This window comes from Lissotriton vulgaris, chromosome 8 (assembly GCF_964263255.1).
Source record: "Lissotriton vulgaris chromosome 8, aLisVul1.2, whole genome shotgun sequence".
NCBI lineage: Eukaryota > Metazoa > Chordata > Amphibia > Caudata > Salamandridae > Lissotriton > Lissotriton vulgaris.
The window spans coordinates 1128012725-1128031576 of NC_141696.1; the positions used below are offsets into that span (position 1 = coordinate 1128012725).

Below are 18852 nucleotides of genomic sequence, written 5' to 3' on the forward strand. Positions count from 1 at the left end.
GCACACATCACACACATAGAACCATGGATGTGGAAATCAGTGTATACAAAATGTGACATAAGGCAATGGGGACTACAAGGTGTAGGATTCACTTACCATACGACTGGCAGCCATCTCTTTTTTGTTGAAAATAGTGCAATAACAGGAGAAATCCCCTACTTTCACATAGAATATCAATAGTCTAGCCTTTATTTTTCCGTTGCTTTTTTTCATATTTGCTGTATGTTCCTATGACTGTCTTTTAACTCTGGATGGCAACCAGTCCCTCAATTGAACATTCTTGAGCAGTTTATTACAGGAATTGACTAGGATGACGTAACAATACAACTATGATTCAACTAGACTATGGTATAACACAATGCACCATATTTACACTCCACATAATACCACTCAACAACACAATTCAACTACACTATACTCAATGCCACATAAATACACTCTATGCCACATACCAATCCACATAAACTCCACACCATACCACATAATTACACTCAACATAATTTCACTCAATGCCAGTTCCATGCCACACAATTCAACGCCACAAAATTCCATTCCACGCCACATAAGTTTACACCAAACCCCATAATTCAACTACACACACAATTCCACTACACACCACATATATTCAATTCACAACACATAATTCCACATCGTGGTAAGAAATTTAACACTGTTAACTTCCACTCCACTACATGCCACTCCACAACACACAATTCCATTCCACATAATTCGTATGCACTCAATGCCACATAATTTCTATCTACATAATTTCACCTCACACAGCTCCACTCAACACCCCACAATTCCAAACCACACTATTACACAACAAACATTTCCAATCCAAGCCACATAATTCCAATCCACAACACACCACATACATCCAATCCACACCACACAATTACAGACCATGTCAGAAAATTCAATAGCACACCACATAATTAAACTCCACTAAATACCACTCCACAACACAAAATATAATTCCACACAATTACACTCCATAACACACAATCCCACTCTACACAATTTAAGTGAACCCAATACCACATAATTACGATCCACATAATTCCACAACACACCATTCACATAATTTCACAGCACAAATCCACTCCAAACACACAATTCCATGCCACACAATTACACAACTAACTAATCCCATCCAACCCACATAATTCCACTACACACCACATACAAACACCCCATAACACATAGTTAAAGACATTGCCATTTACAATGCCAATAGTTCTAAATTAAACAAATTCGAGACCGATTGTATTTCCACTGCTTGTTTGTTGTACCTTTCGTGCTCTGAACAGTTGTAAACTGTCTTGTAACTTGATCACATCCATTCATTCAATTGCTCTGAACCACTGTAAAATGCATTTTTTTCATTGCTCCACATTCACGTCCTCTTTGGAAAGCATTTCTGGATTAATTGTATGTGGTCTAGAAATTGAAACATATAAATCAATAAAAGGCAGCGAACAATATTCCTCAATAGACAATTTTGCCATACCTGAATGTTAAGGCATTCTGTTCGGCGTGTATAATGTACCTAAACTTTCTGATTTCTCTCTCTTTTTGCTTGTCATCCATGTGTGGAAAATCAGCATACTCCGAGCCTACAGGAAAAGCGTTATAGCCACAACCTATGAAATACATGGTTCCTGTTCCATCGCAATGGTGTGCGCTCTGCAAAACAAAACACGAAGCAAATACTGTGATTTGAAGATCATGGTTGGTTTAGAATGATTTGCTTTATTTTTCTTAATGTAGTTTCGGATCTAGGATAAGTAGCAAGAAAATCAATCGGTGAACTGTACAGATGCTCTCGTTGCCTTTTGGGTAGGTCTGCACAATACCGCAAACATACATACAAGAATATAGGAAATTCCACCAAAGATCTGTTGGGTTCAAAATATGCAGACCTGTTAGGTACATCAATCCGGCATGTCTTAATTGCTGGACATAGGGCGGAGTAAAGTGATCTCTCCGAAACAAAGGTGGTTGAGTTTAATATAACCATTTCTAAGGCTTTTGACCGAATCTGCAGTAGCTGTCATTGATAGCCCAAACATTAAAACAATTTCGTGGGCTATATGTCCTCACGACCTATAGCGGGTAGGGAAATCTTGTAGGTAGCTAAAAACTAGCTTATTCGTATTAAGATGCATTTTTCAAGGTGACTGCAATCAATAAATCAGCTGATCCAGGAAGAGCAATGTCTCTTTTCATAAGTGTCTCTTTTCATAAGTGCCTCTTCTACCGTGAGGCAGCTGCTCCCAACCCTTCAGTATAAACCAATACATTTCAATCGTCTTCTAACTTACCACTCCATCTGACTCCACCACATTCTGTATTCCATGTAGCTGCTCCAATAATACCATACATTGTCCCCTTTATAATTCCAAAACCATTCGACAATAACAAAGGGAGTTGCATTTTACAATCTTTCTTCCTTCTTAAGCCTCTTTTTATTCCTGACGCATGTATCACTCTACCATTATTTGCATATTTATTTTTCCCACTCTTCACCAAATATTGCAAATTCTGTTGAATTTGGTTCTCACAATATTTCTGAACATGTTAATTATATTTGTGGATCTATGAATGAATGAATGAATTATTTTTATTGTTTGGTTACTCAAAACCATTACATTAAAAATGGAATACAAAGTTACAGAGTTACAAAAATTAAAACCAAGGGAGTTTGTGCCGCCCTGGGGGCTGGGGTTACGATGAGTAAGGTTCGTATTGAGGCATGGGTCTGCAAAGTCACTATAAGGGCAGGCCCTCCAGGGCCATCAGCAAGGATCGTGTCTGGTGAATGAACTTTCCGAAGGAGGCCAGGTGCTTTACTGTTGTCAAGGTGTAAAGATGGATGGTCGCCTCCTTTGGGTGCAGGATCCTGATTGTCTTAGAATTGGCCTGAGATAGAGACTGCGGGCCATGTGCAGGGCTGGGCAGCAGAATAGAAGATGAGCCGGTGACTCACGCTTGTACCTGCAGAGCCTACATTCCCGGACTCCTGAGCCAACCGTGCCGAAGGCGTATAGTTCTTTGAGAGGCAGCGGATGTAGTCTGTAGGCTAGGATCTTATGAAGGGCTGCGCGGCCCACGGCCTGCTTAAGGTGGTGTTTAGGATTGTGCAGGATGTGCGGTAAGCACAAGGACTCATGAAGGTCTTTTTTGCCAGCGACTCCAGGTCCAGTTTCCGTGACCGCGCACGTGTTTTTTGATGGAGTGTTTGATGGCGGTGTAGCTGACATATTCGGGATTCTAGGACTCTATGGCGAGATTAAGATGGTCTTTCGCCGCCTTGAGAGTGGCCGACCAGGGGTTCCCTGGTTCTCTGAAGATAAAATTCAAGGCTGCCTTAAGTGTGTTCTCCTTAGCCGTCGTTGTTAGAAAGTAGTATTTGCTTAGGGCGGCCATCTCTTCCAAATATTGCTGGTTGAGTGAGAACTCCGGGCGGACAAGGGTGTTTCTGGTGCACCTCGGAAGATGAAATAGTCTCTTGTAGGCTCTGCAGTGAATTTTTTCTAGATCTTTATTCAGTTTGCCCGGAAATGCCTGGAGAGCGTAGTTAAGGGCCGGCATTAATTTGGCTTTGAGTACTCGTTGGATGGCCATTGTAGACGGGCTATATAAGGAGCAGCTTGCAAAAAGCGTAGGTTATAGTTTTGCCTTTGCCCTGGATGATTTTTAGGTGCGCGTTTGAGAGCCTCGACTCCTGGAAGCAAATGCCCAAGTAAGTGTACCGCTGAGTACTTTCCAGCAAAAGGTGGCCAAGCCTCCATTTTAATGATTTTTTCTTTGGGTACTCTTCAAATATGATGACTTTGGACTTGGATGGATTTGCTACAAGCTTATTTTTATCGTTATATACGGCAAGTGCCGTCAGCGCCTTTTGTAGCCCAATTCTCGTGTGGTCCAAGAGCACCAGGTCGTCGGCGTATTGCATGAAGTGAATTTTTGTCCCGCCGATCTTAGGGATGAGCAATGCTGCCCCAGTCAAGGCTCTCTAAGTCCGCTGTGTATAAATTAAATAACAGTGGGGCTAGCACGCACCCTTGTTTTAGACCTCGGTCCGTATTGATCGTTGCGGATGCATAGTCCCTCGAGAGTTGGATTCTCACCCACGTTTTGTGGTACAAAGATTGGATCGCCCTCAACAGAGATGGATTGATGTTCCATTGGGCCAGCTTTCTCCACAGGATTGCACGATCTACCCCGTCGAACGCCGCCGAATAGTCAATAAAGCAGGCGAATAAGGGAGGGCTTTTGAGTATCTGCGCATGGTAGACCAGATAAGAAAGTGCAGTGATGTTATCGACTGTGGCGGACCCTGGTCTAAATCCGGTTTGGCAGAATGGGAGGAGACCTTCAGCGTTCGTCCAGTCTGTAAGGTCCCTCAAGATGGCACTGGCGTAAGCTTTTCCCTCGATGTCCAGAAGGGCGATCAGGCGATAGTTTGATGGTTCAGATTTGGGGCCCTTTTTGTGAATTGGCTGTAGGAGCGAACCTCTCCATGAATCTGGGACATCCCCCAGGATCTAGCATTCAGTGTACAGGTGGGTCTGGGTTTTGGACCAGAAGTCGATGTTTGCCTTGAATAAGTGTCCAGGAAGGCCGTTGGGGCCCGGGGCACCATTTTGTCTGATATTTTTTAGAATTTTGGACACCAACAGTTTTCCCGGCGGGGCAGTCATCTCGGTGGTTGGGTCTAAGTCAGCTCCAACGATAGATGTTTCATTTTGCTTGGTAACGGGGCCGTTTTCGATGTAAAGGGCTTTTACGTGGGCGGCGCAGATGGGAGCCTCGAGGGAGTTTTCTCTGTGGTTTGTGCCTCGTCCCAGGGTGCTTAAGTAGTGCCAAAACTCCTGCGATTTTCCTGGGCTTAGCAAATCAAAGATTTTCAGCCATTGTGCTTCGCAGTAGTCTCGTTTTGCCTCCCAAACCTTCTTGGAGTGACTTTTGCTGGCATCTTGAAGTTGTTTCTTCATTGGGCTTGTGCCATTTTTGTGGAAAAGTTTGCGTTTCTTGCTCAGTTGTTTGGCGCTGATTTTGATTTCCGCCTTGTGTCCATATGTAGGTGGGGAGTCCCTGTTAAATGTGCTGTTTGGGGTTCCACGAAGGATCGCAGCCAGGGTCCCTGTGATGGCATTCCAGGTGGCTATTGCACCCTTTTTCTGTTCATTCAGTGGCCATCCTGGCCACTGGTTTGCCCAATTGTTAAAAGTTGTGATTGAGGTCTGTACCCATTTGATTCTTCTGGGCAACTTTGTCAGTTCATTGCCGTTAGATGCTCCAATGTATTCGAGCCTGTGGCGAGTGTCCGCTATGAGATTCAATGTGATGGTTAAGGCAGCGTGGTCGCTATCGCTGCGCGGATGAACTGTAAAGTTTGACATAAGAGGTTGCAGTTTTTCACTTAGGATGATGTAGTCGATCGTTGTTTGGTTGTTATATGTAGGACCGACAAAGGACCCTGGGCTGTTCTTTAGGAGGACCGAGTGCGCTGTCGCCAGCTTATACGTTTTTAATAGATCATTCAGAGCAATGGTGGCCCCAGGCAGATGTCGTCGTGTGGTTAATATCCCTATGTTATGGATATTGAAGTCGCCAAGAATGATGCATTCCAAGGCCGGGAATTGGAGCATTAAGGACTCAAGGTGGGTTGTCAGCGTGGCCAAGTTGGATATGGGCCCATGTGGATTGTGGTAGAGGTTAATTAATCAAAAACGCAAAGTTTCCATTTATCCGGCGGCGGCCTTTCAGGATGCCCGCCTGGAGGTTGTCCGAGAGATTGGGAATTACCGCGAATTCCAGGTTGAGTGAAGTGTAGACACATATCTCCCCCGACGGTCTTCCGAATATGTTAAGCTTTTTTGCAGGTTTTCCATATTCTGCGTATCCTCTTAATGAAAGCGGGTGGAGCTGCCAGGATTCTTGTATGCAGATGATATCTGCCTCCTCCATGAATGTCACAGTGTTTTATTAAGAAGCAGCCTCCCGAGCCCTGCGACATTCCAAGTCATGATTTTCAGGCGATCCGGGGGCGGTCCCTGTCTGGAGGCTTTTGTTGAGTGATGGTTGCAGAGGGGTTGGCCCGAGGCATCGTGGCTGTGTTAGGATCTTGAGTTTAGTACTAGCGGCAGCCAGGACCAGTCTTTACTCGCGCATCCCAGAGTTGCGCATGTGCGTGTGCCCTGATTCGGATTAGCTGTTATTTTAATTGGGGTGCTGATGGTTGGACCAGTGTTTGTGGCACCTTTGGACCCCTGGAGGATGGGCGCCACGTGTGGCGCGTCAGTGGTGTAGGCATGCAGGCATGAGTTCCCTCCAATTCGCTGGTCTGTGTTTCCCATTTGGAAGTGCGCGGTGTGAGTTTTTAAGATGAGGGGGTATTTTTGTGCGCGCTAAGGTTTTATTTTTATGCCCCAGGTTTCCAATAACTTATACTGGCTTTTCAGAGCCTCGGCCATGTGCGGGCTCACGAAGGTTAACTCCGTGGGTTTGTTTTTCTCCTCCGCATCTGGCGGGAGGAAGGAGATGGTTTCAATGTCTGTAGTTTTTGTTCCCTCCAACCCTGGGATGTTTGCAAAAAGTGTTAGAAGATTACTGCGGTTGAGAATGTCCCACGTCCCCTGGGAGACATAGTCGGGGTACAACGTTATTTTCCGATCCTGGGGTTGGGGGTGGTTTATTCGGCAGACTGAGTCCGCCACCTGGCCGCCTGTTTGTGGTAACTGTGCTGTGTCTGGTGGATGGTCGTTTGCATGCCTGTTTAACCCCAATGGCCCCAATGACTGCCGGTGGACCTCCATCTGTGACAAGCTGGGGGCGCTGATGATACGTGGCGGGTGTTCAATTTCCCTGAGGTCTGTGGCAATCAAAGGCGCAATTTGGTCGTTTCCTGGTTCACGATTTGGGCGAGCATCTCATTCTCAGGCCGTAGCCATTCCCGAATGGATCTGGGAGCGAGAGATTTGTTTTTATTCGCCTTGTTGAGTTTTTTTTCTTTCTTATTTTTCCTGGATAGGCTATGGAGGTCTGGGCTGGTTGGTGTGATTGTATGCTGGGGCTCGTGTTTTTTTTGTTTTGATTGTGATGGCGTCTAGCCTGCTCGTGCTGAGCATGGATGGTGGAGCCTCCCAGGCGGTTTTATCTTCTTTATTAGTTTGTGTAGAATAGTTTGTTGAGTTTCTTAAACCTTCTATTTTTGGAGGGTGGGGGGCTGGGGCCTGTGAGATCGGATCCTTGGTCTTGCCGACTTCTTTCTTGAGGTCCTCAATTAGTGTGGTCATGATGTCTGGAAGTTTTCCTAAATTGTTCAAGATTGGACTGCAACTACATGACTCAGGCTTGAAGTGTGTGCTGTCCTGTGCTCTGCGGATCAGGGAATTCAGATGGTCCAGTTTACAGTCGATTCCAGAAATTAAGTTTGCAACTGTTTGTAGTATGTTTATCTGGGCATCGAGCTTGTCGGCATGCATTATTGCCGCACCTGTCATAGAAATGAGTGTTAAATGATCTGTAATCACTGGGGGGGCTCTACCCCCTATCCGAGCTTCTACTCATTGACGATGGTAGCAGGGCCGTTTTATCTTGTTCCCGGGGGCTCTTGTGCGTCAAATTCAAAGGTGGGGGGTGCCGGGCCAGTATTTCTGTGGTTCCTCCTCCTTCATAGATTTCATGTGTGTGACTAGTTGCGTCAAGCATGTGCTCCCCTGTTGCCGGGATTTTGCTGCATGTGCTGATCAATATATCAGCCGTGAGGGCCCCATTTAGGATCGAGTTCGAATGAGGATCTTCCGGTGAGTGGTGAATAGGAGTTGTTGGTCTGGTGGAGTCGGGTCTGGATGCGACCCTGTCCGGAACCTCTGGCTTGAGGGATATTCCACCCTGTAGCGTGGTTCTTATTGGTGATAGGGGTATTCCTGGAGCCCGTGTGACAGTGGGACTGGGGGATAGGCCGACCTCTGTGGCTTTGTTGGGCAGTGTGCAGCTTGAAGGTCTAGTTGGTACAGCTTAACTTGTTGCCAGGGGGTATAAGAAGCTTCTTATGTCTCTGTTTCCTAGGGAGACGTTTGCCCCGGGACGGGGAATTAAGTAAACTGGATTAGAACACCTCCCATCTTGCCCTGCATGCGACGATGTCAGTGCTGGGAACGCAGTTGGTAATCCTGGGGACATTGGCATTGCACCGGTAGCACCAGGTGATCCCGGAGCTCCCCCCTCCGATAGCCCAGGCCCGGGGTAGAGGCCACCCGCACCCAGGGGGGGGTAGAAAAGTTTTGCCTTCCGTTTCCTGGCTGTTCTGTGGGGACGAGGTTTTTCCTGTGCCTGCAGTAAGGACAAATTTCTGGTCCTCATTGTTTTTCCCTGTTTTCGCTGTTGCTTTTTTCCTGTTGCAAAGTGGTCGCTGCGATAGTGCGAAGTTTCGCTGGAGTCACTGCGATGGTGTAGTGTAGAGCGTAGAGCGGGGGGGGGGGGTGGACGGCCGGGGACGGCGTGGTCTCCAATAAGGGAGGGGGCGGGTGAAGTACCCCCTACCGCTGCTTCGCAGCCCACTGGTTCGCTATCCCCGACTCCAACTCGTTAGGGCTAGCCAAGTGTTGGAGGTTTTTCTTTGCTTGTACAGCGTGTGCTCCCCCCCCCCCGGTCTGCAGCTGAGGCTTGTTGCCCTGCTGGCTTACTGCTTTTACTTTTTGCCTTGTGGCCTTGGTGTAGGCGCGCTGGTGCCCAAGCCACTTATCTCTTGCCCTCCGGTTCCTGCACCCGCACCTTCTCCTTGCTCCCCTGTGGGGACTTGTAGCAGCGCTCACACCGCCATGCAGCACCTGGCTCCTTGCTTTTCGCTTAGCTTTGCTTTTTACTCCTTTTTTCCGTATGCAGGGGGCGGTAGCTTCGGAAATGGCAGAGCTAATGTCTAGACCTGCATGCCTAGACCTGCGCGCCTGCTCTCATCCCCGCCCGCCGGGCCCTGCTCCCAGGGCCGGCAACGCTGGTCCAATCGCGAGCGGGCGGACCGGCAGACAGGCAGGTTGGGGCGGGTTCAGACTGACGACCCCTCACGCAGCGGCAAGTCCGCAAAACCGCAAACCTGCGATGCCGAGTTCCGTGGCTCCAAGCTCTTGATGGGCGCCCGGGTGGGGTGCGGATAGGGCGCGTGGGGTATGGCAGGCAGGAATGGCAGCGGCGGCCACGGCGTCCGTCTCGCTCTCGATGGTGCAGACGCTCTGGCGTTTCCCGTCGTGACTCGAGTGCTCCCTCCAGTGGCCGCTAGCAGATTTGTGGACCTAGTGTACTAGAAATTAGAGGAAAACCTGCACACTAATCAATGTATTCCATTTTAACGTTAATCAAAATTCCACTGGTTAGGGTGCTCATGGGTATCACCCTTCGCTCATGGGTGATGCATAGTCAAACACCATAAGCATGTATAGAAAAGGACATGCGTCCCCTTCGGCACAACTTCAGGTGCTGCGAGAAGACTCTACTCTTAATCAATGTTAATCATTATTGTAGTTTCATTCCGTCCACCTTCATAACCAAAAAGTTCCAGTTTTCATGAATCGTTCATTCTATTAGTGTTTCATTTACACATAGTGACACACTCCCTGCTAGGAGACCTTGCTACTTATGAGATCCCTGTTTAGAGATAGTAACAGGACTTGCCTCATGTGGGTGACATTTCAATAAGTTTTAGCCATATTGGAATGGAGTATCGAGGGGTGAAATACGTTTCTCAGTCTTGGATTGTCCTCTATACTCCCCCAACAAATAGGCTTCCCAAGCCTGAAACGCATTGGGGATCGGTCGAGCACAGGATTGTAAAGCCATTTATTAATGATGGCAATTAAGGAATGAAGTGGTACACACCCGGAAGTTGGTCACACTGGGGAAATTAAACACTAATAAATTGAACGATTTATGAAAACAGGAACTTTTTGGTTATTAGAACGGATGGAATGAAACTATGCTAATAATGACTAATATTGATTAAGACTGGAGACTGGAGACTCCTCGTCGCCGTACCTGAACGTCCTGAAGTTGAGCTGAAAGGCACTCGTGTGGTGCCTAGTGTACTTGGACCATTTTTCATGCCCTATCTGTGCCTTCACCCTTACTGTATAATACACCTAAATCTCCTCTTTCACAGTTGCTTTCCTTACATTAAATTGAGGCTTTTCAAAATTTTTTCCTTCTCCCTAGTTCTCAATCTCCCTTTCTTACAGATCTCCTCTAGTCTCTTACTTTTACTGACACATGCTGGAGCTATCATGGTATTAGGCTTTCCCCATCTGAGCCGTTCAAATGGAGTTCTTCTAGAACTTGAATTTGGTGCCAGTGTGTATATCGTAACCTGCATTTTCACATCTTAATTCCAATCTAGTCAGTTGCATTCAGCAAGCTGGATATTTTTTCAATTACCATTCTCAACCGTACTATTTGCTTCCGAGTGAGATAAATCTCCCTTTTGTGCCTATTTCATTTCTTGTGGGAAAGATTCAACCTTCTCCTTTGATGTTCATTCTACCTAATTGCTTTACGACACCCCTTCCTGCTTGATACTCCAAGAATGTAATTACTTGCTTAGAATTTGTGCTACGTATTATATGTACCTCCAACTACCTAGAAAATATGTGTATTAATATAAAGAAGTAATGTTCCACCGTTTTTTCTCGTGTTGGTTTGCACACTTTATCACTTATACTACACTCTATGCATTGTTTTACCATCCTGCCTACTTCTACATTCATTCCTGGCCACCAGTAATCTTTTCCCAAACCCCCTTGTTTTGCTAACGCCACTGTGCCCCTCATGAGCTAATTGCATCACTCTGCTTCTCAGTACTGCTGGAGAAATTAACGTCGCTCCTTGCAAACATTACATTTGTCTTCCAACGTTTCATCTCTGACACTCCAGATTTTTTTTCTCTCCTCTTCCTCATCTTCTTTGCATATCAATTCCTCTTTCAGCTTCCCTAAAAACTTTCAGACAACGACAACCTCATCCTTCTACACCTCTTCTCTACATTCTTCTTCAGTCATAATACCATCTTTTACTACACATTCTTCTAAATCTTCGACCTCACTCTCTTCACCCTCATCATTCTGACTTCCATCTTATTTCATCTATCTCGATAAGACATTGACTCTGCAGTTACCCACTTCTGGTATGTAGTCCAGTACGTACATGTACTTTTGCAGTGCTATTACTCAGTTTCTTATTCTGATTGACAGGGCTGCTATTCCTTGTTCCTAGAAAACTTCCTTCAATGGTTCATATCAGTGCACATTATAAAATTGTTTTCCCACACAAAACTCTTCAATCTTTCTACTACTATCGACACAGATAAGGCAGCTGTTTAAACTACTAAATGTTTAAATTAAGCATTTTTGAGTTCTCTCAAACTGACTATTATTATTTTGTCAAAACCAACTCCCTCTTGTTGTAGAATCTCCCTAAACCTTAGATACAAGCATAGGTTACTAAAATGCATTTGTTTTTTGGATTAAAACTGTCAAGGCTTCACATTCTTGACTGCCATGAGAGTTCCACTCACATTCTGTGTATTTTTTTAATAGTCTAATCTTGTGCATGATACAACTGGGAAACTTTAGTACAAATTTACTGTAAGGCTCCTTCATCCCCATGAATGAAAGCTACTAATCTTTATAAAAGGGCCAGATATATGTTGATGGTTTTAACAAATGTATCTTTAGGCTTGACACAATTTTTAGTTAGCTTGTTGCCTAAGTAGTCAATCTCTTCTTTCCTTAATTATAATGTTCCTATTTTAAGTGTTAAACGACTTTCTCTTATTCTGTCCAATACTTAATACCAATGTACACTTTCCCATTGCTCACATCCCTTCGTACTCTTTAAACTGGTTCTTTGAAACACAAAGACTGCTGAAAGTACCCCAAAGGGAATGCGTAGAAATCAAAATGTTCCAAATGGTGCAACAAATGCAGTAAGATTCTTAAACAAATAATGCCGCTTAACTTCACGGTTTACTGATGCTATGACTATTCTGCTGAACATTTGTCCCCTTTCAATGTTGTTAATCACTCCGTAAAGTTTGTAAGTGAGTATTTATCAACTATTACATTCTTATTTCATTCTCTTTGGTCTATGCGTAATCGGATTTCTCTTCCAAGGTTTCATGCTATCTCCATTTGCGCCAATACTGCGAGGCTTCTACTTCTTCAATTATCCTGGCTTCAATCAGTTTACTTAATTTTAGGTCAAGCCTAGCGGTAGCATACATGCACTGCTCGCTCTGCGAGGCATGCTGTATTAGGGTATGCACTGAAAGCCCTGTCCACTCTCCGCCCATATTTGGCATTGGCTTGTGCCTCCATCGTAAATGCTTATTAAGAAAAACGGTGGTGACCCTGTGTCCCTCAGAACCTGGGTAATTAATGGTTAAATAAAGAATGGTTCTGTCGGGTAACAACACAAAGGATTTGCGAATGCTATTCAATCCAATTTTCAAAAAGAAAAGGAAGAAACCACCCTCTGATGGGAGCAAAATCAAATCAGGTTCTTACAATAAATGAAAAGAGGACCTGTACTTGACTTGTTGTATTTTTTATATAATTATCTGAATTAAATTCATTCAAATTGATACAGTGACCGTCAATAGAATAATTGAAGTGCAAACAAGTGACAATAGTGAATAGTGATCACGTGATAAAAAGCAGTATGTACAATAATGATGTATTCCAATACAATCAATATATACAAATATATACAAGTTTTTATTTCCTGAAGGCCATCCACTAATGCGATTTTCCAGAATCCTATTTATTTCTTTCAGTTCGCTAGAATTCTAGAATTGTTAGGCCTATGAAGAAATGTCGACGTTTCGACCCTTCGGCACCAGTGTTTAAGGTCGCGGCGGGTCTTTCTCAAGACAAATGTACAAACCACGACAGTCCTAAGATCCAAGTGAGTGTGAGTCAGCTGACTGTTTGCAGCCGCCATACGAACAACCGTGCCGAATGACTATAGCGCGATTCTTACACAGCTCCGGATTAAAGGACTCTGTGCCATTCCGGTCCAGGCGAATCACACTCACTTAGGACTGTCGTGCCTTGTACATTTGTCTTGAGAAAGACCCGCCGCGACCTTAAACACTGGCGCCGAAGGGTCGAAACGTCGACATTTCTTCATAGGCCTAACAATTCTAGAATTCTAGCCTTAGTATTCCTTGTTCCTGAACTCCAGCAGTTTCCCTTCTCCTGAATTAGCATAGCAGTGCTACCTTGTTTCCTGAGTTCCTGAGCTATAGCTATTCCTTGTACCTGAATTAGCACTGACTGCAGTGCTCTTGTTTCCTCAGTTCCTGAGCTTTAGTTATTCTTTGTTCCTGTTCCTGGGCTTCAGCCATTTCTTGTTCCTGATTTGCATTGCTTGCAGTGCTCTCTTGACTCCTTAGCTACAGTAATTCCCGGTTTCTTAACCAGCGCTGCCTGCAGTTCTACCTAGACTCCTGAGCTTTAGCTCAATTCTTGTTCCTGCCCCAGCATTGCCTTCTATGCTACTTTGTTTTCTTGATTCCTTAACCTGCACTATTCTAGTATACCCTTGAAGCCTCCCCTTTTGTATATCCCTTTCCAGTCCCTGCCTTTCTTCCCAATTCCTTGGTTCCAGTTCCTAGTTTGCTGTCTTTCTATCTGATGTCTTGCTTCTGTTGACTTGTATGTGTGTTACCTTCTTTCTGCCAAGTATACCCTGTCATTTCCTTCCTTTCCTGTTAAGCACTCCTCCTTGCTAGCTCCTTGTCTATTGTGCTTGTGTTTAGTTCTACCCTCTTGCTGTTACTGCCTTGCGTGTTCCTGTTTCATCGCCAGGATCTGTGGGCACAGCTGACTACCTAGGTGGTGTTTCTTGTTCACTGTGAGTATTGTCTTTGAGTTACATTTATAACATCACCATAGGTATAAGCTCCACAGACCCTGCCTTTGCATGCATATCCTACATGTGGGTATTTGCAGTCAGTATCTGTAACAGCAATTGTGCATGAGAAACTTATTGAGCTTCAGTCTTACCATGTGGAGCTCCTGAGTGCTTTACCCCACACTCCCCTTTATTGGTAATGTTGTATTATATATATCCATTTATATGTCTTGCACGTCCGTCGTGGGTGTAGGTAGTCTGAATGCTAAATTGCCTCATGAGTGCCCTTCTTTTCTGAGTCTTACCCATCTTGTTCACTTCTACAGGCTTCCTCTTTGGATCCCTTTTTCTCCTCTGACTCCCTGTATGATCCTGGGCAGTGCTGTACTATTTTTTCTGTGTACGTTTTCTATCCAGTTCCCAGTCCTTGCCCAAGTCCCTGACTGTGTTCCCCACATAGTCCCTGACAGTGCCTGACAAAACTCATGCAGCGTGAAGCATTTGTAAGGTATTAAAATTGGGTCCAGGTGGTAAAATTGGCAACATAACACTTCCGCTGGATCAGCTTTGGTAGCAGAGGTGATGGTTATTTTGTTTAAATTGGCAATTAGTTAGGACAGAATTAATAATTTTGGTTATTAATATTTTGTATTTGTTTTATGTTGTGGTTCGTCGTTGACCTTAAGAGAGACGGGTCCAAAGTGGCCTAAGATCCCGGGGTGAAATTAGCCTAATGGGCAGGTTTAGTTTGGCATACACAAGTAGTATTGCATTGTCTGCTGATGCTGTAGTAAGCAACAGTTGGGTTGTTAATTTTGCATAGGGAACTTTGAAGTTAGTATAGTGGAGATTTATTTGGGTACCTTTAGAAAGCGCAGCTGAAGAATACCTGAGAAATTTCACTTGATCGAGGGTAGAATAACGCTGGCCGATATTCTACTGGTAACAAAAGAATTCTTGGAGTAATTGAGTCTATTTTTCTCTTAGTGGAGCAGACAAGCGGGTTTGTTTATATGTTGTTCCTAACCTTCGGGGGTTGGGCGAGGATAATGTGGTAGTATGAATATCTACCACTGACTACTACTATACTACTCTATTTTCAATTATTGTATGCAAAGCATTCACCAGAGCTGTATAGGTTTAGTTCTTACTAAGGTCCCACAATGGATAAACATAATGGTCAGACGTGCAGGAGACCAAAGGAGGGATGCAAATGTTAGAGTTTGGCAATGCATCCCTTAGTGCCCAGTTTTTAAATCCAAGCTACGACAATAGTCGGCAATAGGGACAAGTAGGAAATAAAAATTGCTCAAAGGAACTTTAAAAACATGCAAAAATATCACTTTCAGAACAGAAAACACTAAACAGAGTACAGATATTTCCTGCATTTATTTTGATCAGCTGATCTACGTCTAAAATTATGTTTAAACCCAAAGAAAGATCAATGTGCAAACACATGCAGATACTTACGGATTTTCTTTCGGCCCAGATAACTGCCCCAACTCCAGTTTTGTGATCTTCTAAAAACATACAAAAATACAATTGTCTTTAGGGTATAGATGATTAACCTTTGTTAATAATTTTAATAATGAAAATATAGCACAGCCACAACAGTGTGTTCAGAATGGACTAGTGAATGTTTTTTGTCAAAGTACAGGTATTCAAGTTGGAAAACCATCTACATCTTTTGTAAAGTACTCACCGCATTTGAAAGGAAGTGACACAGACCATATAAAGAAATAAAGGAAATATTAAAACGTGCCCCCCAGCTCTGATTTTGAACACAATTATCACCAAAATTAATCATCTCCTAAATTCTAAATGGTATGGTATTAGGACGAAACTGACTTTATCTGCAAACATTAGTAGAGCATGGATATTCCGAAATCTCCAGTTACATAAATCACGATGCAAACCCCATGCAATGGAAAAGCAGCAGAGGTAGGAGGGCACAGGGGCGGCTCCTCCACTAGGGCGGAGGAGCGTCACCCCATTGCTTTCTCGCAGTGCGAGAAGCAGACTACCATTTTATGTTTCTGCGTCTCGCACTGCGAGAAAGCAGAACAGAAGGGTTTGGTTGCGGGCGGTGCTGCTCTGTGAGCACGGGAGGAGTGGTGCTCCAACTCCTGAGCCCGCATGACTGGTTTGGTCGGCCCTCTGGGGCCACCCAAACCAGTCATGAGCACTGTGCCCTTTCTCTATGCAGGCTGCAATGCAGCCTACAAGGCGAAACTGGCCTCCCTGTAAACCCCTGGCTGGGCGGCGTCCGCACCAATCACAACGTTGCCATTGCAGTGTAGTGATTGGCTTAGAGAAGGGAGGCTGCCTGTTTCCTATACCTGCCGGAGGCAGGAGCCGAGAAAACGCTGGACCCGGACAGCGGACAGGTAATCCTCCTCTTAATCTTCCTCCTCCCTCCTCACTCCTACTCCTCCCTCCTCCCTTCTCCTTCCCCATTCCTCCTCCCTCACCACCTGACCCCTGATTAATGCCGGCCGCCACTGGGAGGACGGCAGTATTTTAAAGCAGATTTACATTGAATTATACTTAGTTGTACATTTAAAAAGCATATTGTACAGGTTCATTGTCTCTCTCTGTAAATGAAAGGTAGTCTGGCACCACCAGACTACCCCAGACATGAAAAAATACATTTGTTCTGTAAGGGTTTTTTTTCCCCAGCTTTAGGTTTCGTTTTTTAGCGTAATAAACGGGTAAAGAACATTCAAAAATACAAGCAGTTGGGGCTTCTTGTCCTAGGCCAAGTATGGCCTACAGAGTTTGCATTATACATTAGCACAACTATGCAGTTCAGATATCACAACAGGTGTTACATATATGCTGCTGTCGGTGGGGGGGGGAGGGGGTAGTTTCAAGGCGATTCAGGTCTATACAGAGTGGTATGTCTCGCCAGTATGAAGCCACTTTGTAGCATGTCCAGGTCATTGGGCAAAATCTGTCTTGATTATCTGGTCTTTGACACGGTGTCCTGGGAGATTTGGCTGGTGTGACAATCGCCCGCCAAAATAATTTAAAATGAACTAGATTGTGTTGTGATTTGGGGATATCAGTTTCGTTTGTGAGAAGCAGCTGAACCACGTCTGATCTGTTAAGGTATACCCTAGGTCCAGTTCCCATGCAGTGCGTACGGGGTTACTCGTGTCGGTGATAAGCATTGTCAGTGGTGGGAACGCCTCTGGCTCTAATAGATAAGGGAGCATCTGAGCTTTGATCACACCTTGCAGCCATCGCAGGACCAAGTGGTCTATTAGGGGGTCATTTTGGAAGTGTGTCTCTTTAATACGCGAAAAGATATGCCCATCAGGGAAGAGATCCCCCAAATGTTTTTAATCAATATCTTGCTAGAGTGCATTGGACTAACGCTTCCTGGGTGATGGGTATCCAGGGGTTGGCCGCTGAGGGTTCACCTTTGAGTATAGCAAGTGTCTGCCCAGTTGATGCAACAGTCTTGTACATGCCCAGCTAGTAGTAGATACAGTTTGTATGTCTTGTGGGTCACCAAGGCAGGCCTGCTGGTAGTATAGCAGCCTAGCAGGCCTGCTGGTAGTATAGCAGCCAGCGCCACAGGGGAAGCCAGATCCCCCTCAGGCTTGGCATATGCCTGGATGGTACTAGTGTCTCGCTAAGCTACATTGAGCCACCAGATAGTATATAAGCAAATTAGGGACTCTGAATCCTCCTCACTCGTATGGAAGAGTTAGCCAGGCCCACCCTATACGTGGTTGTTTGCACACCCCCAGGCTAATCTAGTGAGAGTGGAGCGGAAGAATGTGTTTGTTAAAGGTATAAGGATGTACTGAAAGAGGTATAGAAACTGGGGTAAAACCACCATTTTGATGACCGCGATTCGACCCGCCATCGAGGTAGGTAGTCTGATCCAGCGCTCCACCTGTTCCATCAGCTTATCCATTGTCTGGCCGTAGTTAAGTCTCAGTATTTGCTCTTTTTCCATGTATATGTGTATTCCCAAGTATTTCGTGGAGGTGTCACTCCACACTAGGGGTAATTCACTTTCTACAAGTTTCGTTGCAGCTGTCAGGAGGAATAGTTCAGATTTCCCCCAGTTAATATGCAGGCTTGATAAGGCCCCGTAACACGTTCTCTCCCGAAGGATTGGTGCCAGATTATAATTTGGGTGTCTTATGTAAAGTATAATGTCGTCAGCAAATGCCACAACTAACAGCCGCCCGGGTTGGAACTGCAATCCTCTATGTATGTGTTTTGTTTGTAGTTGTCGCATTAGTGGGTCTAGTTCTTACATGAATAACAACGGCGACAATATGTACCCTTGCCTGGTTCATTGTGATAAAGGGAATGTTTATGTGATCATGCCATTTAGCCGGATTCGTGCCTTGGGTTGTGTGTCTAATAATCGGAAAAGGGAGGCGAATCCGAGGGGCTACCGCAGTTTTTGTAATTGGGCATGGAGGAAGTCCCACTCCAGCGAATCAAATGCCTTTTCGGCATCTAACAACGCTGCCACCACAGGCAAAGAGGGCTCGATTCCGTGTATAACTGCAAAGAGGGTCATGGCTGTAGATCTGTGCGGGATAAACCCATACTAAGAAGGGAAGATTATTTACTCCATAAGAAGCGGTAGGCGAGTGGAAATCATTTTCGCAAACATTTCATTAGCGAAATTCAGCAGCGATAAGGGCCGGGAACGATCCACATAGTGCTGGGTCTTTTCCGGGCTTAAGGAGTAAGAATATCACTGCCTCACAAAGAGTAGGTGGAAGTTGACCAACTTCCATTGCTTCCCTATACCCCTCCAGTAGGTGGGGCGCCAGGATGTTTTGTAGAAGGTGCCAGTATAACCATCTAGTCCAGGTGCTTTGGAGCAATCCCTGGAGTAAATGGCCTGTCAATTCTCTTCTACTGTGAAGGGTTCGGCTAAAAATTGTTGCCGAGCCTTGGAAA

At 45.0% G+C, this 18852-nt stretch overlaps 1 protein-coding gene across 1 annotated transcript in view; it reads right to left on the reverse strand.

Moving 5' to 3' along the window:
• Window positions 1-18852, reverse strand: part of CDADC1 (cytidine and dCMP deaminase domain containing 1) — a 237259-nt gene that overhangs the window by 46157 nt on the left and 172250 nt on the right. The window contains exons 5-6 of the mRNA XM_086934977.1: window positions 15385-15434; window positions 1514-1689 (exon numbers count right to left, since the gene is read on the reverse strand). Coding sequence (XP_086791103.1) covers window positions 1514-1689; window positions 15385-15434 — 226 coding nt within the window. The remainder of the gene's footprint in view (window positions 1-1513; window positions 1690-15384; window positions 15435-18852) is intronic.